Genomic DNA, 23,860 nt, shown 5'->3' with positions numbered 1-23,860 from the left:
TGGGCAAAATGACTTGTCAATCCTGTGAATATATAGCTAACTTTTGGGATTCAGGCAGGCTTAACAGCTTCCTCTCCCTGAAATATGTTTTCAGTAATGTACTGTTGTACATATGTTACTAAGTTTTGCCTTCTAGAATGGATAAGATGCTTGCAATCATCTTAGTAAAAGAGTAGGGAAGACCTTTGATTTCTTTCCTGCATTTTTTTTCTTTTGTTAATGGTAGCTAATAGATATATTAGTTACTAAATAGTGGTAGCTTCTTTGCTATATTTTGCTCTGTTCATGCTTTACCTGCTTGTAGTGCGTTGATACGGATTCATTCTCGCTTCATTAATGTGTAAATTTAACTTTAAAAAAAAAAAAAAAGGCTGTGTGCCTTTGGTAATGCAATACACGATCATAAAGGCTAACTAGATCTTATGAAGACTTCAAGGATTTTCTTTTACATATTATTTTGCAGTATAGCATGAATTTCGCCTGTGAATGAGAGCTATGGTCCTCAAAGGGTGCAAAGGTAGTTCTCTTCTGAAGAGAGTGTTCTACTTCAGGTGCTGTGGTTTACATGATACCCACCGTTGCAACACTTCTGTGCATTCTCTCTGTGCTAGGGCTTTATTACTGGGAATTTTGTGGARACTTCTCTTTTATAAATACTCATATATATGTATGTAGATTATAAAAAATAGCAGTAAGAGACAATATTTTTCTTGCAGCAATGTTTATATATGTGATGTTGGACAGAGTTATGTTTGAGTCCACTATGCTCATGACAATAACCATTGTGTATAGTTGACAAATCCTAGARCTCTGCTGATAAATTGAAAGCATTGAGTTCTTGGAGATCTCGACTATGGCTGAGGTCTGCTTTGTGAGGCATTTTCTAAATGTGTAGTCATTAGTCAATGGCGAATTGACTACATTACGTTGCATAATAATAGATATTATTACATACTAATTAGTACTAAACTTGGAAGGTCAGTGAGCAAAATGGAGAAGATAAAGGGTGGGTGAAAAAGATACTACTTTCATTTTATGCTGGYTTGTAAAATTGAATTGCTTGTTCAAAGATGTACAATAAAATGTGGCAAAAGGTAGGGACCACACTTTGTGTCCTGTCAGTGAAATAACCTTCTTTTGTGCTGCATACTCTTAACTTGCTAGGTAGCTTCTGTCCCCAGTGTTTTAGCCATTAATATCTGGAGGGACTCTYCAGTTGTAGCTGTTTTATGCCACCAAACTACTATGGGAAGGCGGATGTCTGAGAAGCCTACGAGGTCGGCATCCCAGGAATACAATTTTGGGTTTTAAATTTCAGACCATCTTTAAAAAGATAAATATATTTTTTTCCTATATGGAGAAATCCATAAATATATAGTTTATATCACTTTTTATGACTGAGGACTGATGCTTTACCCTGATACCTTTCTATATATATAAACCAAAATCTCTAACTTTCCTTCCTGTTATGAGTGCTCTGCAGTAAAAAGAAAGCCTCTGGGGCAGGTGGCTTTTACTGGCTGCTGGTTCACTTTGTGACAAGGATGGAATGCAATGAAAAAAAAGTTGTCTATTAAGATGTACATATAAAACAAAAATATGCATCAGTACGTTGTATGCTTCCTCTGTGGGTTGCATGCAACTATTTACTGCCTTTAAGTAAAAAGAATAATTAAAGTCATCTTAAAAAACGTGTCTTTCAAGGAAGAACTTGTATCAAAACACTTAAGGGGTTCTGTGTTGTTCCAGAGCAAGAGAAAAAAACACGGGAGTCTGGCAGGCAAAAGGAAATACATGGCTGTGTGCTTAAACACATTACACACGTTGACTTGTGTTTCCTGTCATGGGTTCTTTATTGACCCCTATCCAGGCAGTTTTGGCACTACAAATCTTTCGAATGGCTTTTGTTCCATAAACAGTGATTTCAGCGACCTTGTTGCAGGCCTCTGTGCCCTGAATGTTTCATTTTCTGTTCTTTCTTGCAGTTCTGTACGTGCTATGCAGTTGTACTGTAGATACTTGGAAATTACTAGTGGAAATAGAAGAGAACTGTTTGAATTGGGGTTACTTAGTTATTGTTCTTAACTTGGTTTCTTTTATTGCTTCAGTGAATTGACCCCAAGATTACACATTTCCAGTAGTAGTATTGGTGGTAGCTTATGGATTAAAAGTAATGAAGCTATCTGTTACCTCTATTGATTAAAATTTATGATGCTTATTTTTGGGTATATGACTTATCTCCTCTATTCTTACCATAGTTTCCATGTCTTAAACTTTTTTGGAAAAACCTTTAAGCAGAAAAATATTATAATACTTACATGTATATACTTGACCTTTAAACTGAAAAGGAGAGTCAACTCTGGGCATAATTGATGATGAAAATATAATACTTATTCAGGAATGCTAGAAATAGCTAGTTATGCATTTTAAACAAATTGTGGAAGTGTTCAGGCACATTATGTGATGTTTTGCTTGCTGTTGATATGCCATTTGTTAATCCAAATATATATGTATTGTGGTTTAGTTAGCCATTAGATTAGGTACTTAGCTTATCATTGCAGTAACCTCATTAATGTCTAAAATTGGTTAAAAGTTTGCTTTATTGACAGTGCAGTTTCAGTGCTATTAATGCAGCTTCCTGCTTGAATAACGAGTCTGAAGTGGATGTATTTTGCTGCTTTGGAATACTGTACACTTGTTCAGACAGGGGAAAGGCATTTTCAGATGTTATTAGGTAAATAGCAGAGCAAAGGTGAGACACAGGGCAGGCAACTGGGGTTAAAGCTGCGCCTCCTGACCTGAAGAGGTCAACTTTGGGGGAGGCAAAGGTAGTGAAATCCGTACRTAGATTTGCCTCTTGATATCCCGTGAGCAAAGAGCGTCTTGCTATTACTGTTTTTAATGAAGAATGGAGTCCCTCAGGGCCTGAACTGAAGCTAAACAGGATGACTTATTGCTATGCTTTAAATGGAAGTCTTGATAGCTGTTAGTACCTACACCTGCCCAAGTGTCTGYGCGTTCCCTGCGTGTTGTTTTTACCTCGGGCAAGAGTGATCACTTGAATCTCCGTGGACCACTAGCATCCGTGATAGGGATCTATGCAAATCCTGGGTTTCGTTGTGCTAATGCACCTACGTGTCATGACAAGAGCAGTAAGGCCTGACTCCTTGCTCCCTGCTGTAGGGGCTTCTTATGGCCTTTGTGAAAGACAATTTAGAGGATATTTCTGAAGAACTTAAAATATCAGACAACTGAGGTGACGGGCTTKGGGATAATTGAATTGGAAGCTGGAAGACTTTGCTGGTGGGTTGTAAACAAGCTTGAAGCAAAACTTGTTTAGCTGGGAGAGATGATAAATTGAGCCAGGATTCCTTGTGTGCTGTTGTAGTTGTGTTCTGTGAAGGCTGCCTAGGCTAGGCCTGTGCTGCAAAGGGTGTATAGTCCGAGGATCAGGTCAACTATCCATTTAGGCTACTGCTGGAAGCAGGTTACTGAACTGTGGCTCAGAATTGTAAAGAATGTAGAGGGAGTTCAGAAAACAGACCTTTCCTAGCTGTGCTCCATGTTTTCACTAGTCGATAAGGAACAGCATTTAATTCTTGCCCTGTTTTCTGTTTTCTGTTCCAGTCTTCTGTTTCTTTATTGTCCAGYGTGTATAAATAACTCAAAGGAGGCAGTGAGGAGGAGGGGGCGGCCTGTTTTCAGTGGTGGCCACTGATAGGACTAGAGGAAAYGGCCACAAGCTGAGGCACCAAAAGTTCCACAGGAACTTGAGAAAACACTTTTTGACAGTGAGGGTGRCAGAGCCCKGGAAYAGGCTGYMCAGRGRGGTTGTGGAGTCTCCTTCTCTGGAGATCTTTAAAACCCGCTTGGACGCAGCCCTGTGCCACGTGCTCYAGGTAACCCTGYGTGTGCAGGGGGGTTGGACTMGATGACCTCTGAGGTCCCTTCCAACCTYAASCATTCTATGATTCTATGATCGTTATGCTTCAAATCCAGGTTTTTCTCCATTGACAGAGAACCCAATCTAAAGCAAGTACAGAGCTAGAACTAACTGTACTTCTCTATTAGTGAAGCAGTAGATTGAGTTTTGAAATTCAGTTGGTTTTGGAAAGCTCTGTGGGTGTAAAATGGAAATATCTGCCTCTGTATCATGACTACTGCAGTCCTGCCATAGGAGGAGGATMCTGGAGGTCCATGAGCTACAGTCTGTGAGGCAAGGCTGAGCAGGAGACAAGCCTTTGCTGTCTGAGCAAAAGCGGGGAGGACTGGGATTAGAAAACCCCTACAAAATCTGTCAGAGTGGACCAGACAGACAGGAGAGCATTCCTTTTTTTTTAGGGTTTGTGAAGTTAATCTGGTGACCCACCAGCTCTACAACATAAGTTTTCTTTCTGAAGCTTGCCCCTTTGCTCACTAGCTTTTTACAGACTGTAGGTCAATGTTACACTTGTTAGGCTTTGGAGCGAGTTTCCTGGCTCCCTTGACTGTTTTAGCTGCATTCATTGTTTTGCTTTTGATTAGTACTAGTGCTTACTCTTTCAGTTGGATATTGCATGCTTTCTTGTGTACATTAGACTTTTAAGATGGAGATTTTCCTCTATCTCCAATGTACGGAACAAGTTTTGTCAAGTATTTCCTCAGAAGTTTCTCCTGTCCCTCTCCTCCTCACCCCTCTCCATTTTTTTTTTTGTTTTTCTGTAAAGAAGAGGCATTATGCACATTTTCTTAACTGCCTTAAATAAGTGTTATTTATAGTATAAATGATAAATACCAAATGAATTTCTGATATGATGCAACTCTCGTGGRGTAGTAAGCTGAGCATATCTAATAAAGTGCATTCTGAATATATTCCTTTCCATTAATTTAGAAATCAAATAAGTAAAAGATTATCTTATTTCTGTAACAGGTACCTGGAAATGGAGAAGGCTTTGAAAATAATTCACCCGGTTTTTGATCCAGAAGCAACATATTTTCTACAAGTATCATGGGAAAAAGATTTAGGCACCGGCTTCATTATAATGCTTAGTGATGCTCAGCATGCATGGACTGGCACAGGTAATAGTGGAAAATATTTTTTTTGTTGCTACTCTATTAATAATAATAATAATAAAAATTGAACAGGATCTTTTGGTGCTTTCTAAGCTGTGGCCCTCAACTTGCATCAAAAAAATGTTTTTTTGGAAACCACCTCCACTCATTAATGGAGGAGGCATGGTTCAAGATCACCTGGGATGTATTCAGATCTCTCTGTGGGAGGCTTACATGTCAACCAATACTAGGTAATTTAACATAAGGTTGTGCAAGGTCTTGTTCTCTCTCACTAACGTAATTTCCTGCCCTATACTACTTCGGCGTCATCTTCAGATCCTTGCACAAATAAACCATGCAGGTAGCACTTGATGAGTTGCGTAGTCCATGAAACATTAAATTGCAAATGGCTTTTAAATGGTTTAATAAGATTTTACTATTTAAATCTACATGAACTCAATCTACTGTTCAATTGTGTGTGCTAATTTTTATTCTTTCTTTTTTGAGAGGGAGGGAGTGGGGAGRGGGTGTTTGTGTTTTTCTTCCTGGGGATGAATTACTGGAAGAAAAAAAGAATAGCTTGTAGGGTTTCCTTCCCACTCCCCAAATGTGAATAAGAGGTTGGCTCTCTGAATGTGTGCATGTTTCTCTTTCCTGTCTAGTGAAAGAAGAGATTTGTTTGTCCTTTAGAAATGTCTGTCAGATACGTGATCAAAAGCAGTTCTCTCAAGGGCAATAATATTTCAAAGGAAGGAAAAGCCTATATGTTAAACAGCCTTTCTTAGGCAAAAATATTTTCCTGACCCTTTTTCTGAATTGCAAGAACAGACATCCCAGTGGTTTCTTCCTTTATTTTCCCCCTGCCCAGTGGAAGTTACGATTTTTCCAAGTTTTCTGTGAGCCATCTTTTTGTAATACTTTSTACTTTTCATTTTCTATTATGAGAAGTTTAATTCATTAGCTTTCGTTTGAATACAATTTTTCTCTTTTTTTTTCTTTTGACATAGAAAATGGGACTAATTTTAAAGATATCTATGTATGCATTAAATCTACTTTTTCGTATTCATTTAACATTTCAAAGGTTCTATTGCATAGGAAATCCTCCATAAAGGATGCATACACATGCGCACTCCCTGCAGTTAAATATGAATATGCCAAATGAAGAACAAGCTTTCTAATTGTCTATTTTCAACATATCAGAAAGGTGTTGGTGTTGTTAAAAGCTAATGGGTACCCTGATTTTTTTATTGAAAAGCTTTTGGTGCTGTTCTTGTTATAAGAGGTGTCAATTTTAAAATCAACAGCTTAAAATTGTCAAAAACCTGGATTTTTTATCTGTTTCTTTTCTAGAATCTATTGCTCCTCTAACTGAAAGAGTATGAAAATGGTGTGTATGTATTTCTTTTCCTGTTTTGTTAACTTCCTGTATCTGACAGAATTGCTAGATGGTCATTTCCTAAAACAGAGCGTCAGTGAGAGCAAGATGACCTCACTCTATTAAAAGGCGAAAAGCCTTCCTGGTCTTTAGCATGAACAGGATACTCATCCAAAGGATAGAGCTTTTGTTCCTTTGGTAAGAAGCTGATCCATTTCCAAGGAATTCCTATCAGATTTCCTTTCAGTGACTTCATTAGGAGTCAGAGCCCTGTGCCTGAGAATTTTCTACTGAACAGGTCTGTGTTTTCATACATTGGTAACTGTTTTTTTTTTTTATTTTTTTCCCTGAACTTAGCACATCATATTTAAGACCACTTAAATCCCACCTTTGAGACGGGTAGAATAGAAAGCAATGATCAGTTGTTTTTTTTTTWATGTGTGTGGGAAATCCCTTTTAGGTTTCTCATGCTGTGGATAATTTTACTTGGCAGGACCTACTGGGAAGTAAATGAGAGAGGGCTGCTGATGGATTTGTCTTTTATGGGTTTTGTATATTTAAAGTGATGATGAAAAGTGTTGGGAGTCTTACTATTTAAACAAAATTAATCAAAAAGGCAAAGTCTGGGAGCAGGGAGGTAAAACATCCAGGAATATTGAGTATAATCTAATATATTAATTTAATATAGTATTAAAGAACTACAGATATGTGCATTTTGGAATCTCATTTTTTTCCAAGAGACTGTTTGGTTTTACTGTGGATTCTATAAGGTACAGAAATACACTGCATATGCAAACACAGCAGAAGAATCATCCCAGGGCTCTATTATAGCATACTAGCTTTATATTTCTTAAGATKGAATTTATCTCGTTTTCTCAGTGTAGTTCTTTGTTTCTTCGATGCTCATTGCTTTTTATCGAAACACTTACATACTGTAACAGTTCTGATTTATTTTTTGACCCCCCTTTGCACCCAGTGCCGGGGATACCACCCTTCTATCTGCATGGGTTTGTTTGTTTTAAAACAAATGCTAACATATTGGCAGCGCTTCTTCCTCCCTCAACTCTGTCTAGTGTCCTGTAAGTGTAAGTAGAAATAAGTTAGCTAATGAGAAGTAGGAAATGATTGGTGACTGTAGCTTAAAGTAAAAGAAATGTTCTCAGAGTAAGTTTCACACTTTTCTTTCCCCTGCTTTTTTTTTTTTTTCGTTTTCTTGCCATTTGAAATGGATTGTTTGCTTCTCAAGAGGAGCACTGATCAACTCTGTAACCACAGTCGTTTGCTGACTTGTATACTGAACCTAATTCTTGTCAATGTAGCCAACTTAGTTCATTTGGAATATTTCACCTATACCAAGTTAACAGTTACAAGAATGCACTTCAGTTTGCACATTGTGTAAGAAATCATGTGTTTGACTTAAGTATAAATAACGAAGAAGGTGAGGAAAAAAAAAMCTAAGGATCTGAAATAGAAAATGAAAATAGAATTCCATGTGTTAAGTAATTGTAGCATTATTTGTATGAACAGTAAAAATGCTTTCAGTTGTTCTTCAGGGGGGAAAAAATCAAGATGCAGGTAGCAGTTAAGGTCTCATTTCTGATGATACCTGTTTCATGTTTAAGGCCATTTTAAAAATGTTGGGAAATGCTATTATCTGTTAATCTGGAATGTTTAACAGTAGAGTCTGAGGTTCAGCATGGTCTACTTGCTTTAGAATGAGGTAGGGAAGACCTGATAGCATAAATTTGCAGCTCAGTGCTTTGACTATGAAGTGAATCATGAGATTCACTTGTCTAAATYTATAGTGGTAACAGTTGTGTTATGAAATTGATGCTCAGTTTCACAGCTGTCAAATTGATCTTTTCGTGTTTGCAGGACTATATCTTGGTGTCTCTGGTTCATGTTCCTATTTGCCAGCTGCAGATGCATTTGGTGCATAAGGAAGGAAGCTCTGGTGCAGCACTGAGGCTAAACATTTGTACTGGCTCTTTGCACCTAAGGTCCTTTTGAAGGTCATGTACCAGATGGCAATAAATACAGCCTTCTGTCTTAACCTCTCCTCTCCTCCCATATCAGAAAAGAGTTCACATACTTAAAAAAAAAAAAAAATAAAAAAAAAAATTGAGATGTTCATGTAGAGAAAGAAGGATGCTATTGCTCTTCTACCAATTCTTCTGTAAAATGTAGTCTCTTYCATGAGATCTTGCTTAACAAAGATTTTGTTTGCTTTTGGCACTGTTTCCATTTACCTTGTTGGGTATCTCAGTTTTCAGTAGTTAAGATTTACCTACAGAAATCCCCGCCACTGAGAGCCATGGGAAAGTGGTGCAATGAAGACTGACCTCTGGGAGGAGGGAAAAGTCAGAGAACACTTGTGTCCAGAGAAAGTGGACGTGAACAACTTGCTGCAACCTGGTGGGATAAGCCCCACAGGGATGGAGGTAGCTGGCACTTCATTGTGAGGCTGCTCTTGATTTCCTTTGAAGGGTCACGGGGGATTGCGGGAGGTTTCTGAGGACCTGGAAGGAAGTAAATCAACCCTACCTTCAGGAAGGACAAGGAGGAGGATCTGGGTAACTAGAGGTCTTGCCTTTCCTATGTGATTGAGCAATAATGGTGGAAACCATTTCTGGATGTTTTAAGGACAAGAAGGTTATTGGAGGTAGTCAGCATGGTATATGACATAAGAATTGAGCCTTACCAACATGACAGCAAACTACAAAGAAATGACAAGCTAGGTGGATGTGGAGATAGCAGCAGATATTTTTTCTTTGACTTTAGCTTTCAATACTCTCTCCTGTAATGTCCTCACAAGCAATCTGATGAAGTACAGACTAGGTAAGTGGAGAGTGCAGTTTTTTAAACAGGTGTGCTTGCTTGAAATACTGCTCTATTCAGGTTGCAGGTCTGCCAGTATTAAATGATTTTCAAAGATAGAGACGTACATAAAGAAGAAATACAGATGATTTACTTTTTCTGTCTTGAAGAGTTGCCTGCAGTTGTGTGAAGGTTTCTACCTGCCCTTCACAGATTCACAGAATCTGTGAAGTTCCTTTCCAGACTGTCACAAACCAATTTTCTGTTCCGCATCTTCCACTTTTAGATGCTAGACTGATTTTCAGAAAAACACTGCAAATGTCTGTTAAGGACTTACGGATATGTCCTTAATATATGTCCTTACATAAGGACAACATAGAGCAATCTTACTCCAAAGAAATAGAAAGGAAATACTTTTGTGAATCAAGTAGAGGATATAAAATACTGTACTAGTAGGCTATACATTAAAGCCTGGACTATGTTACATATATACAATATGACCTAATTTAGAGCGTTTGTTTAGATCTGCCTGTGTGAGAGACTTGGCACTCCTAGGAGTGTCCAAAGGAATGGAATAAGAGTTTCTCAATAGATCTGATCTAATGCAAATTGGAGACATCCCTCATTGAATCTTTAATAGTAAAAAGGCGATTCATACACCTCGGGGTATGCTCTTTGTTTTGATCTTATTTTGTTTTAAGAAGGCAAGTTAAGAGATTAGAGTGGAGCAGGTGTATGTGAGGAGAGTTGCATGTCTGCTCTCTCCTGGGGTTAGATTGCTCACTTTCAAAGAGAACGAGATGGGGGACAACAGTCCACCCTTTCTGTTGTAGAGTTAGTGTTACAAAATAACTGATACAGAATAGCTTCAGGCAAGCAAAAGTACAGAGTAGTAGCAATAAACCACTTCCAGACAGGAAAAAGGGCCCACAGTTTTAATTCTTACGCAAAATCTATATTCAGCAGCTTGAATGGAGTGTCTCCATTAGTGTCTTGGACATAAATATGTCAAGAAAAGAAAAGTCTCCTTTAGTCTATCCCTTGAAGTGTTTGTGCATGTACACGCGCGTACATGAGTGTTTCTCATTTTTTTTTCTCTCTCTCTCCCCCCCCCCCCCTATAGTTTCTGAACCTGAGATTTCTAGGGAAGCTGCAGATATGGAAATGGATAGAGAAAAATATGTCGAGGAACTGAAGAAAGCACTGATACTTGGAAAAGAATCAACTGACAAATATAACTTCATTATTGCTAGAAGTGAMGAAGATGCAGAGTGTCATTTCTCCTATGAAAAAAATCTGAAAGATGTTTCTGTAAGTAAAGTTAAATGTTTAAATTTCAGTGTTAAACCTGAAGGGTAAGAATGACCTCCGAGTCATTGAACTTGTGTATTTTATGATTTTTCTCAAAATCAAATAKATATAGGATATGCATTTCAGGTTGAAGTTTCTGTTGCCTTTTTAAATGACAGTGGAGTATTACTTCCAAATGTAAATAAGTTTTCAGTTCTGTTTTCTGTAAGCAAGAAATCCCTAATGCGTGCCTAAGTTGTGAGTTRCAGTTTAGTATTAAACTGAAATATCCCATAAACTGAGATAACTGAAATATCCCATAATCCCATAAAATTCATTGTTTTTAACTCTTAATGTCAGATGTATTTTTCCTTTTTTTATTCCTTGCCGTTAATGTATATATTTTTGATTTGCTTTGCYTCTTTTTCCCTTTCTCCCTATTCATTTAGAAAGAAAATATAGAAAGATTACTTTCAAATGCCAAAACATTTTTTTAAATCTTTTTTTTCCTATTACTTTAATTTGAAAGCAAATCGCTTAACATGTTTTGTGCTTGAAACAACATTAATTTGTGACTAGAAATGCAATTCTCTGCTGATTTCTTGACTGTATAAGAGTTTCTTTTAAAGTRGGTGGGAAGGTAGTCTAGTTCTCTTGTAGACACCTTTGGCTGCCACCAGTTTAGTGGCTTAKTGTTTAAGGAAACCCTGTTTGTCACTCTGCTTTCTTCCCCCCAGACTGAAGAGATGCCTCTGCCAAGGCTTGTCACTGCTGCAATTGTGCTGGGGCAGCTGTTGGCGAGAGCAGCCTCTCGGCCACAGCAATGAAATAATTTGTTTTAAAAAGGAATTGCTGTTTTGGCTGGATCTTTGCACAGATCTAGCTCACGGCACAGTTTTGCAATCGGTTGCATTGGCACTTTGGAGGGGAAGTAAATTGTGGTGATGAGATAACGGAAATGCTTTAGGAGACAAAGGAGAGGAGGAATGTCTTTTTCCTGGAGAAAAAAAATCAAGCATGGAGCTGTGCCCAGAGGGCAGTCCAAGGAGTCTAAGGAYTGCACTCCTGGTAAGGATTTTTATCTTAGGCTGGTGTTGAAGCAAGCTTTTCTCCTCCTGTGGCAGGTTATCTGGGGAGAAAACAATATCACCTTATAAGTACCTAACAGAGGTGTCCGACTTAAAATGAAAATCAAAACAAAGGGGAAAAAAAAACCCCACCTTTTTTTGTGATACTTTTGTTGAAGTGAAAGATGAAATTATTTTTTTCTCTCTAAATTAGAAATAGTCAAGGAATGCTGTATATGTACATATAGAAATTAAAAGTATATGTGGAGTGTTTTTATGCAAATGTATCTTTTAGAAAGGATGAGCAAAAAATACTTTAAAGCAGCTTTCGTACTACATAACTTTGAAGTACCTCACTTCAATGCTTGTTGCTTATGTTAAGAGTTTACTTCCTTTTAGGCAGTGGAGGAAAAGATTCACTGTACCCCAGTCAGACTTCTTGAAATGGTACTTCAGTGCAGACATGTCTTTCTTTGTGTTGTACAGGAAATTAGAGGATGATTTGGCTTGTATTTAAGCTGCCAGCTACTAGGTGATATGAGTCTGCCAATCTGCATTATCAGTTTTTCTGTTCCCTTACCCAAGGCCTTTTGGGCTCTACGCCTGCAGCTCCACGCTTCCTGGGAGCACCCAGGGTCGAGGCCTGTTCAGCGTGGGTCACAGTCCGAGCGCTGCATTACAGCAGTATTACAAGGTCAGGACCAAATTTTACTTAGAAATTATGAACAGTAATTCTAACAATCCTGTTTTTCTTGTCTGTGTAACACGTAATATATTCTAAATACCAGACAGATGAAATACATACTATATTTTATTATTGGAAAATATCTTCATATATGTGACCCCACCTAATATATGTTTCCATCAATTAAGACTTACCAGAAACATAATTCTTATGAAAACATCTTTATGTCAATTTGGGAAAATTATAATCTGGCCAAAGTAGTTAAACAAAATGTCCTGATTTAAGAAAAAAAAAAAAATCCTAATTGTTAGCATGCCTTCTGCATTGGGCATTGAAAGAGTGCTTTTAGGAAGGATGATGACTTTTCTTGGGTCACACCTTCTCCTCTGCTGGTACTGAATAAATGTCTAAAAAGATATGGGCAGAGCCTTGATCGCAATTACAAATAGCTTTCAAGTTTATGATGGAATGATGTTTCAAACTTTTGCAACGTCCTTGTGAAGATACTTACTCACGCTGTATATCTTCGACATCAGAGTAGAGCTAATCTTGAATTTTGAACCTCCAAAGGGCTGAACTTCAGCTAAAATGCATATTTCACCTACTGCTGAGGAAACAGAGAGMCTATTCTGCAACTTTAATTACTCAGTTTAAATCATGTTCATCCCTTACCACTTCTTGTTATTCTGAATGGTTATTTATCTTTACATCTATTGTTTAGCTATTGTGAATGTTCTTTTTTTCCCATTTTTTCCTATTTCAGGAAGTATATATCTGCACAAATTAAACCTATTATTTCGAGTCTTGTGAAGAATGCTTTTTTGACTGTTGCTTAAAATGTTCTTCATTTCTTTTGTTAGATGTACTACTTGGAAGGAGATTTGTGTCTTCATGTTCTTATTTTAAAACGTGTGCATAAAGGAAAAGGAAGCAATCGGTTCCAATTTTGGCAAGGGTGTACATCATACTTCTTGTAAATTCCCTGCTTCTCTTMTACCCCCATTATATCATCAATCATCGTTGTGAGAAAAACCATTAAATTATGGGGAACAATTAGAGGATTGCTATTCTTAAAGCAAAGTAGTTTTAACATTTGATGTATAACAAAGGAAGAGATTGTGGAAAAGAATATGTAAAGATGTGGTTGATTGGGAATCGGAATACTGAATGTTAAGAGTTATTAAAGCTTCAGAAATGAATTGGTGTGCTTTGTGAGCCATGAAATGGGTACCTAATCATGCAGCTATCCATTACTTCAAAAGCACCTTTTGTTTCCCACAGAGTACAGAGCACTATGATTTCATGCCCTCTTCAGGACAGGGGAGCATACACCCTTCTTTACAGGTGTCTGTGCAATTGTATGCACAAACTTGTTTGTTTTAATTAGCAGTAATGAAACCTATTTTAGAGCCTGAGTGGTGATTTAGCCCTGGGTAGCAGTTACCTCTGCCCATCTCCTTGGGCAGTAATTTCCAGTGCAGAGTTCCAACAAAATCATTTGCCTTTTTTCTTCTGAATGTATTGCTGTTTCTTGTGAGTTATGTCCTGGTTTGCCTACTGACAAGTAGTTTGTCCTGGTCTCAGCATGTGATGTAAAACAATGTATACACACCATGTAAATAGCTGCTGCCCTAAAAGGTACAGATGTGACATCTGTATAGATGGTATAGATGTGACATGTTCCTTATTGCAAAAGATCTCCGATCTGGAGATCTGGGTATGTAACCCTGCTGGAATGAGCGTATTAAAAACACCTCAGAGAATGTCCCACTCCCATACAAATTGTTTCTTGTTCTGTCTTGCTGTTAAGAAAAAAGTCCATATGATTTTTATTTGTAGATCCTGTAGTATTTATTTGATTTTATAGTAYTATAGTATTTAAGTACTTCGTGTGTTTTTAATCACCAGTAGTTAATGACAATAAAGTGGTCATTAATTTTGGTTACTGCAAATCAAGAAGTGAAAGTCCTGAGAAAGGTACCCTAATGACAGCAGTAAAATTCCACCTTTTATATACTATATCCCTATGGGAGAAGCATATACTGCTACAGCATTGCACCATCCTGGTGGATCAATTCTCCAAATATCTGCATGTGTGAAATACGCTCTCTAGGTGCTTAGTGAGCCTCATATATAAATTAGATTAAGTTTCTCTTCTAGCATAAATAACGAAAGCTTTCATATATTAGATGGTAAATTTGAAATGTTTCATTTACAACTGCATAAGAACATATTGATAAATTTTACATGTAAAATTCTACAATCACAATGTTATGGATTAGTAATTTAACAATTATCAACTGAAGTGAAGGTAGCTGTGTTACCATTGTTGCTGGACTTTCTGTTGATGAGGATATTAGTTTGGTAATTACCAATATTCAGTGTATATATAATGCAATTAATGCATAATTTCAAATAGTCTAACTGCTCAAGGTTTTCTGAGTTTTTATTACTATGTTTATTTTTTATTTGTGTCCTTGCACATTCTTTTTCCATTTTTCTGGTAGAGAACTCCTCTTGGTGACTTWGGACTAATGGCTAACGATACTCATTTAATAAGGATAAAATACATAAGATATTGGAGTTTGTTCCCCGTAACTGTACTGAAGAAAATACTCTGAAATTATTTTTACCTTCCTTGATAGCAACTTGTTAAGGGAAGTTTACTTCGTCTACTTTCCTAAAATACAAAGCTGCACCCAAAAGTGTACCGGGTGGTCTGCAGGAGAGCAAATAAGAGTAATGGTGTGACATTAAGCAAAGGAAAATATAGGCATATTAGAAAACATTTTCTAATGTTGAAATCTGTTTCACTGTTGAAGCGTTTGCCAGAGAATACGGTAGCAGACCCATTGCTTCAGTTACTTAGAACCAGATTGGACAAAAGAGTGGAAAATACACGATAAGTAACTATCCTGTTTGGCAGTATTGTACAYTAGATGATCTAATAGGTGATTTCTAACACAAAAATCTGTGGTTGCCTGCCCAGATTGTGATTGACCTGAGGTCCATCAAACTAATTGCTCCTGTGGTGCAATTAATGTCTCCACCGAGGAAGTAACATGCACATCATACCCCTCCTTTCCCCCAAATTGGGGGCTGCAGAGCAATAGGATGGAGGATGTAGACTGTGCATGTTACTTCTTGCAAGCAGCTTCCTCCTGCCTCTTCGTGCCACAGGCGTCAATTCAAGGCTTCAATTAAATTGACTTGAATTCAATTCAAGGCTTGTTCTGTCTGTCATTGCCTGGGTGGGATGTTTAGTGGTAGTAAATCAGGTGATTCCACACTATAACAATAAAAAGCTGGCATTRTAAACAGCTTCTTCGGGAAGTCAACTTAAAAACAGGTCCTCTGAGTTCAGTTTGGTTTCCTTTGCCTGCTGATAGGGGAAAGTAATGGTACTTATTGGCTTGTGGAAGTAAATGAATTTAGAGATTAAAAATTTGTCTGTGGTTCTCCAAAGTCACTTCCTCTTCTTTTGTACTGGATCACTACAGCTAGAATTAGCTTTGTTAGCGAGAGCTCTGCTTTGAAGGCATTGGACACCTGAAGCAATTTAGGAGGTCTGAAAAGACAAGCTGCATTCAAATGTGAACTTCCTGTGACAGTTTTTATATAGCTTTTGTCGTTGGCATAAATAGGGATCAGGAGTGTCATTTACAGCATCTGTGTGCATGTCATTCAGAAGACTGGAGCTGACAGTCTAATTCACCTGCTCAGTTGATGGAGAGGAAGGTTCCTCACAATGGCTGATATCTGCCACCAAAGCTAAATGCTTAAAGTAAATGCTATGACTACCTCGGCACCCMTCAGACTGGATAACGCTAAAACTAAATCTCCAGACTATGGGAGTTAGATCTCTTTAGTGAAAGAGGCTGCTTATGGATGGTGAACCTCCACAGGTTGCAAATAKTTCATACCTGCTTTAGAGGAAATATCCGTATAATAATTTAATATAAGGAAGACCCATAAGGATTTTAATTTAGTCTTTTGAAACTGTGATTGAAGAAGATAAATTGCAGCCTCAGACTTTTGAAAGTATTTGTTCTAGCTACATTTCAGGATGATGAAGGTGAACCTAAAATTCATACCTTGAGATTTGTTCTTTAATTGGTTGTGTGATTTATCTTCCTTAGGACTGGTGACTTTGCCACAGGGGCCTTCAACACCCTGCCCTTAGGAGCTGTTTTTAGGGTGGTGAGGGCAAAGTGGACCGTGGAGAGTCGCATTAAAATCACAATGGCTTTGCTATACAGTGGGACTTGTGTGTCAAGCCAGCTGCAATGCAAAAGGGGCCACACACACAGAGATCTCAGTAAGGGGCCATTGAGGCCCGGCCAGCTAAACTGCTGCCACCTAAACAAACACCATCACAGAGTCAGTGATTTAGCGCTTGATCTAAGTAGGTGACCACTTGGAAGTAAATCTTTCCAAGTACTTTAGTGAGTAACTCCACATATAATAAATAATGGAAATCCGGCAAGATTTTTTTGTACTGGCAATTAAATTGATTAAATAGCCTTTGATAAACAGTTATTTGAGTGCTAGCAGTCGTCGTTTTTTACAGTAATGTGACAGGCATTGTGGTTTTTTTCCACTTTCCTTTTATAAGAAAATTTGTAAAAGGGGGAGATAGATGCTTAAGAAATTCCACTGTCAAAGCATTGCTCTCTTACTAGTTAGATTGATGGAAGAGATGCTGCTCTTTTTCCTCAGTTTCCTGTGGCTGCTTTTCCACAGYGAGTTGAGTGAGATCATTGTAAGTTTACTGCAGTTTAAAAACACGTTGCCAAAGTCATGTTAACCAAACTTTATCAGAGCATCCTGCATGAGTGGAGTAGAACTGGGAGAGCTCTCTTTGCTGTCCAAACTGTTTGAGTTCATGGTTTGAATAGTTGCTTTGCTCCAAACTTCTCTGTTTGGATAACGAAGGTCACCGAGAGTTCAGGTTGTTTCCCAGGCAATTTAGCTAACTGCTCAATTAGAAAGGAAAGAAGGAAACCTTGCAGAAAGATGGAATGATTAATTTGCAGTGTAAATGCAGTGACTCTTCCATATCAGTTATATTTGTGTACTTCAGAATCTAAGGCAGTGCAGTCGAATGAGTTTTTCAGATGCTCACTTTATGAACACCTTGCTAACTTGCTGGACATAATAGAAACATAAGGGTTNTTTTTTTTTGTATAATCTTAGAGTTCTTTTACATCTTGCTTTACATCTTCACAACTCCTCAGGTCCTATAGATGCATTTTGAATGTGATGGCTCACATTGTAGCCTTGATGTATGAAAAGCTTTGAAAAACACCTCATGGATTCCTTTCCTGCACTATATATATATGTATATATGTATATATATATATATATATAAAATATTTTGTAAGACTTTTGCAGAATTAGGCTATGTTATTTTACCTGTTTGGTAAATGTATTTTTTCTTTTTCTTTTTTTTTTTTAATACTTGTTTTTGGATGGTGTTGGATGGTACAATTTAAAGTCCTGGTAGTGTATACCTTTTTAAAATGGGGTTGTTGAAAAAGGAAGAATCAGGTGCTGCAKTTTCCTTGAGTTTCTCCCTACCCGCTTTGACTTCTGGTATTCCCTGGAAGCCTATTTGTCTGACAGTTGTCCTTTTTTTCACTGGCGATGTTATTGTATTGTCTCCTCCAGCCACTCGTAATCCCTTCAGATTTTCCCGTTTTGGAATACCTGCTGTGCATTTCAAACCCCTGTGTAGACACCAAGGCTTACTTTTACTTGCACAGCTGAGCAAAAATGCTTTCATTTTAGGAGGAARATCTTTAAATCATTGCATATGGACAAGTCTTCATTTCCCAAGAAAAATACAGAGGACAGTAGATACTCTGGAAAAGATATTACTTCGTGTCTTGGGTTTTAAAACTTCACTACAAGACTCTGGCCCTGTATCCTTCGTAAGGAAAAGCAACAGTCAAAACCTGAAAAACAGCAAGCATCTTATCTACATTTCTCTTCAGACATGCCTTTGCAGCTCCAGGGGAGGCATTTATCTTTCTACCTGAACAGGCACAGGAAAGCCCTCAAGCTGAGGATAATAATGTTTTGTTTAATTTTGCATTCACCAAARTAGAGCCTTTCCCACTATAAAATGTTCAATGAGTCTTTTAACCCTCAAAGCTTTAAATAAATGTTTCCGTTAAATTTCAACACATATGTATTAGCTCTGCTGCAGGTATATACCTGAATTTTTCTTGAATTAAAAAGCCTTTCACGGGGTTGTAGAATGTTTTWAAAAGTACTTGGAAATATATAGAATTATATTCATACAGCTTGATGCAGAAATAAGGATATAATACTTGGCATGAGGAAGATACTATGCTTCTTACCTTAACGTCCAATTAAATCAAATACCTTGTCTTTGCTTGTTCCTTTGCTTCATGAGGTCTCTATATGTTAGTAACTGCCATAAAGAACTTGAGAGAACATGTGGAGGAGCATGTTTTTCATTTGAGAGGATGAAGTATATGGCTTTTTGACTCAGAAGCAAAATGTTACACCAATTTTTTTAATCTTTAAAAGAAAAATCATGATTCAAATGTTCATTTATAATTGTTCTGAAAGATAGAATAACGGGAAAATGCTTCAGTACTTATGCAAGTTCTCTGTGTATTTCAAATCATGAACATTATTCTCTTACCAAAATACGTTTCACAGGGAGGTGGATAAATTATACAAGTTCAAGTATGAATTCTGGATCTTCTGGATTCTTGGGCAGTATTCTATTGAAAATTTATCCCATGACTCATTTTGTCAGTGTCAAATGTTTCTGCAAATAGYGTTTCACATGTCTGTTAAACTGGTTTAGCAAAGGGTTGGCTTTGCTGGTGTAGGCCRTAACTGGTACAAGTTTGCTTGTGCTTTCAGGAGCAAAAACGCTTGTCTTTCTACCTGTATTCTCTAGCAAATGTAAAATCTGGGACTGTCAAAAGTTTTGTGGTGCACATTTTTTGTTCCACTGCTACAAAGTCTTAACACAATGACTCATCAGCACATAATGAGGGAACAATGAGAGTAATATCTGTGTAATCCTGAGGAGGAATAAATAAGATGGTTGTTCAACAGAAGTGTAGCTGAAAACAACTTAAATATAGATGACTGAGAAGTGAGACTTGATCTGAAACGAGTCTTAAAAGGAGAAATTAGTTTCATTCATTCAAAAAAGAAATGATCAAGATATCACTGATTGCATTATGGAAGAAAATCAAGTACAGAAAATTTTATGCCAGTTCTCTGTGCACTTATTTGATTGCCTCAGTTTATGAATTCATTGCACTAATGTTGCCATGATGTTTTATTTTGAAGCTTTTGGGTGTGAATTCATTGCATTAATGTTGCCATGAAGTTTTATTTTGCAGTTTTTTGGTTGTAATTAGACTTTTTTTTTTTTAAATTTGATCTATAGATAGCCTATCATGCAAATAGTATATGGATGAATTACGCTATTTRTCTGGAATAAGACTAGCCACAGTCTTTCGCTCTAGCCTAGTTCTGTACTTTCCTGCGAATTATTCAATCAAAGGAAGAAAAAATGTTTATGAACTATCTTAGGATTTACAGACTTAGTTAACTTCAGCTATTGATTACCAACTGGAAACAGCGTGAAAATTCTTGTCTAAATGAGATCTTCAGAGATTAACCCTGAAGTAATAAGAAGGAGTTGGAAGTCCGTTGGTCTGCAGTTCGAGGAAAAAACTGCAAGCTGATCTAGCCTTTACAAGTGCTATTTATTATTTAGGATTTCAAGTAATATTTAAATAAAAAAAAAAAGATTGATTGGGCTTATTGTGAGAGCATGTTTTCTTTTAAATAGCACAGAGTCAGATGATTAACTTCTTAGAAGATTTCCTTGTTTAACAATTAAAAATAATGCACCCGTCCTCTTATGCTTTCCTAGACTCACAAAGGAATGTAGTCTTGTGTTGTCATCCACTCTCCAAAAAAAAAAAAAAAAAATCTTCCCACCTCCCCCTCACCAAAAAAAAAAAAGGTTAATAGGAATTGAAGTTGCAGAATTGTGTGTTAATAATGACAGTTGTCTACAAACTGTATAGAACAGTTTATTGTGAGGTAATATTAAGGAAAAGAGAACACAAACATATCATTCCATAGTATTTATTGTGAAGCAGCTTTGTGAATTGACTCCGTCTTATGAGGCTTKTTTCTGGTAAGTTAGCTTGACTCTGTTCTGTGTCATTCATGTGYGGTGGGACTTGACTTATCCTCAGGGAGTGCACCCAAAGGAAATCCATGGCTAAAGGTAAAGAAGGGGGAGGCATCCATCTGCTCCCATCCATGTTTGACCTAGTGTGGAGATATCCATACAACTCTCTTCTTTCCAAACAATGCTGTCATGGTATGTCAACAATGAAAGATCAGTTTTCATTACTTATAGTAATGAAAAAATAAGTTTGTAAGCATTTTTTTCTATAAAAACATATATTCCTGTAATAGCTTTAACAATTGTTATGTGATTACATAACACATGTATGTAATCACATACATGTAATCACATACATTAAATGACTTTTTTTAATGACTATTTAAATGACTTAATTTCTCTCATCTTTTATATTTTGTTTTTATGTTCATCTCTAGCAATGTATCTTATTGCTGTTCAGTTTCAGGTATACTTCAGTTTTTACTTTGCAGCACCTTCTTGGCATTTCAGGATAAATCCTTATTATCAGAAATGATGGATTTTTTTTTTTTTTTTGTAGTTCAAAAGCTTAGTTGTTCTTCTCTTCCCTCCTTAAGTTTCAGTTCACCACTTAAAGCTCGACACCAGGCAACTTTTTCTTTCTTTTCTTCATACGTTTATCTCTCAGAAATCTCTTCTGAATCTTCTCCAGGGAGTGTCACTCATTTCTATAATTTTCCTGAGTGATACCTCTTAAACATATGGGATTCTGATTTAGTTGACAGATATGGAAAAGGTGTGCCTCACCAGACATTTTTTTAATGACTTGACAGTTGTGAGCACTCAAAAGTTCAAATTATTCAAGCTAGTGTCAGTTATAATTGGTGCTAAAAACAAMTACCGGATTGTGTGTATATGAGGGGGGTTTTGGTTAATGTTGGTCACACTACTCCTKGGTTTTGAATCTCAAAACCAGATTGAAGGGATATAAGAAATGGGCAAGTACACTGCTTTTTTTAAGGGTTAGAGTATTAAGGTGAACGCTTGGGCTCACAACTTTTGCAATACCCTTAAAYGTGTTGTCACAACTGAAATATGAATGACAGTCTGACTATGTTGAAAATGTGTTTCTTTTTTAATTGAAGAAAGACCTATGATCCTACTAATGGATCTTCATAACTATGATGGTATGAACTTAAAAAGTGGGTTCTACCTCATCTTAAAATGAACACAGTGGGAAAAATAGTACATATTGACATGTATTTTCCAGATTTCTTATGGGATGGAGGGAAAACCCAATTATTTGGAGGAGGAAAAAATAGCAAGATGCTGCCTCCATGAATAGACTTAGAATGTGAAGGTCTGAAGAGAGATTTAAGTTGAAGCTGTGGTCTGGTTTACAGGCTATAATGGCAGATATGATACTGCTATCTGTGTTAATCCGGAGATTAAGTAGTTGGCAGGAGGAGGATAAGGAACTGTGTTTTTAATGATGTTGAGCTTGAGCAGACAACCAGGTTCTCAGGAGATGGAATGAGGGGAGAATTTTTGCAGTAGAAATGGGACTATGAGTCATCAACTTAAGGAGATGAATTTGTTTGTAAATAACATTATACAAATTTAAAGAATAGGAAATAGATGAAGCTAAACAGGATGCAAATAATAAAATAGCAAGCTAACAGTTTAAAATATTTGATCAGAAAAAGAAAAGAGTTCATCTTGTTCTGGTTGGTTTCTTAAATTGACTCTCTATCTATATGCTGTTTTACCATTATTGCTATGAGTTTTTATGATTTGGAGGCCGCAATAGGTATTCCTGGGTTTAACTCATGCTTATCTAGCTGTGCAGTTTAACTCATYTTTTTTTCAATCACTGCTTATGTAAGTACAGTGGTTTCTTTCATATGTGTCATTGGTGCTGCACGTGTTTAGCATTTGCAACATATTTATGCCATCTAGGAATGCATGTGCTTCCCTTCCTGAACAATGCTCTTTAATCAAGACCACTATTATGGAAAGGTTAGAAAGAGCAGTATTTGTATACATAATCTACTGAACACCAAAATTAGAATTGCACATAYGTTTTTCCTAACCTTATCATGTTCCACTCAGAGCAGCAAGTTTCCAGAGGGCAGCATGTTTCTGGAACAAGGACCTTTGTCCATACTTTCTGYCTTTTGTGCGTATTCGTCTAACTGTAAATTATTTAAAGAGTTTCAGAGCTGCAATAAAAAGGCATCAATGTCATCACGGAGAGTTACAAACCTGTGTCCTCTTTGTTAGGAAATTCTTTTGTGTGTGTCTTTTTTCCAGGCCTGTCTAAAAGTCTRTGTCTGTAAAACTCTCTCACTGTTGATATGGTTGGTTTCAAAAAGAATATGCAGAGAATGCAAATACATTTGAGATAACATTCGTTCAGCTCCTAAGAGCCCCCAAAGAAAGTGTTCCTGGTAGCTCCCAGGTGAGATTCAAGAAGCAGGAAGTCCATATTCAGTCACAGGTGTGAAACTCATCTTGTATGTGGTGGGTAACATAATTTTCTATGTTTCAGATGCAAAAAGACAGTGGAGATCTGCAATTTAGGATGCTTGGTGTGTTTCTATTGTTGTACAGCAGATGMATGTAAGAGAAAATTTAGTGGCAATAAACTTGCCTGCTAAAAGGGGAAGGTTATTCTCAGGATTTCTGATGGTGCTAGATACAGCTCTGCTAGTTAATCTGAATATTCTTGGAGATAGCTAAGAGAACTATTTTGGGTCATTTCTTCTTGGAAACTTTTTTTTTTTTTCATCTCGTGATTGCATATATGCTTCCTCTTATATTTACAAGATCTGTCTTAATTTCTGGTGCATCTTAGAACTTACTGAGAAGTTGAGTCAGAATATTTATCAGCCATCTATTAGTATGGCATTTATTAATGTCAATTAGTTCTGTTATGTATGCATAAAGAAACATTTGTATTCTATGGAATACGAGTGATGTGACTTTRTAGGTACTGTATGTAAGGCTTACTGTTAACTTGGCCTTGTACACAGCAGCCTGTCCTGCTTCTGGCTACAGTTCTGTTACTTTCCAAATGAGTGAATGGACTTTCTTTCTTCAGTGGCAGCCTCTGCAGAGAAGCAAGGATAAGTTTCAYGCTCCTTCAGAGCTTTCCTGGTAACTATATATGTTGGTCCTTGGAGCAGGTGCTTCAAAGTTGTTTGCTTTCCTTCAGCATAGGCTAAGGTTTAAATACACAGGTAAGTCCTTAAATTAGTTTCTAGAAATGTTAAATGTCTTTCCATTTGTGGCTTTTTCTTCTCCCTCAGGTGGTTTCTCAACTACTACAAGAGCTAGCTTATGCCACCAGTTAAACTTTAGGACTACTATAAACCTTTCTCAGTGGAATGTTAACTCCTAGCATATAGAATAAAAAT

The 23,860-nt window shown here is 37.1% G+C and overlaps 1 protein-coding gene across 1 annotated transcript in view; it reads left to right on the top strand.

The window, feature by feature from the left end:
• The window catches only part of XRCC4 (X-ray repair cross complementing 4), a 163,165-nt gene that overhangs the window by 10,033 nt on the left and 129,272 nt on the right, over positions 1-23,860 (top strand). The window contains exons 2-3 of the mRNA XM_026038754.1: positions 4,910-5,058; positions 10,347-10,534. Of these exons, the coding sequence (XP_025894539.1) occupies positions 4,910-5,058; positions 10,347-10,534 (337 nt within the window). The remainder of the gene's footprint in view (positions 1-4,909; positions 5,059-10,346; positions 10,535-23,860) is intronic.

The sequence above is a fragment of the Nothoprocta perdicaria genome, unplaced genomic scaffold (genome assembly GCF_003342845.1).
Source record: "Nothoprocta perdicaria isolate Ctin4 unplaced genomic scaffold, notPer1 scaffold_1, whole genome shotgun sequence".
In the NCBI taxonomy this organism is placed as follows: domain Eukaryota; kingdom Metazoa; phylum Chordata; class Aves; order Tinamiformes; family Tinamidae; genus Nothoprocta; species Nothoprocta perdicaria.
This window is presented reverse-complemented; position numbering and strand designations above follow the sequence as displayed.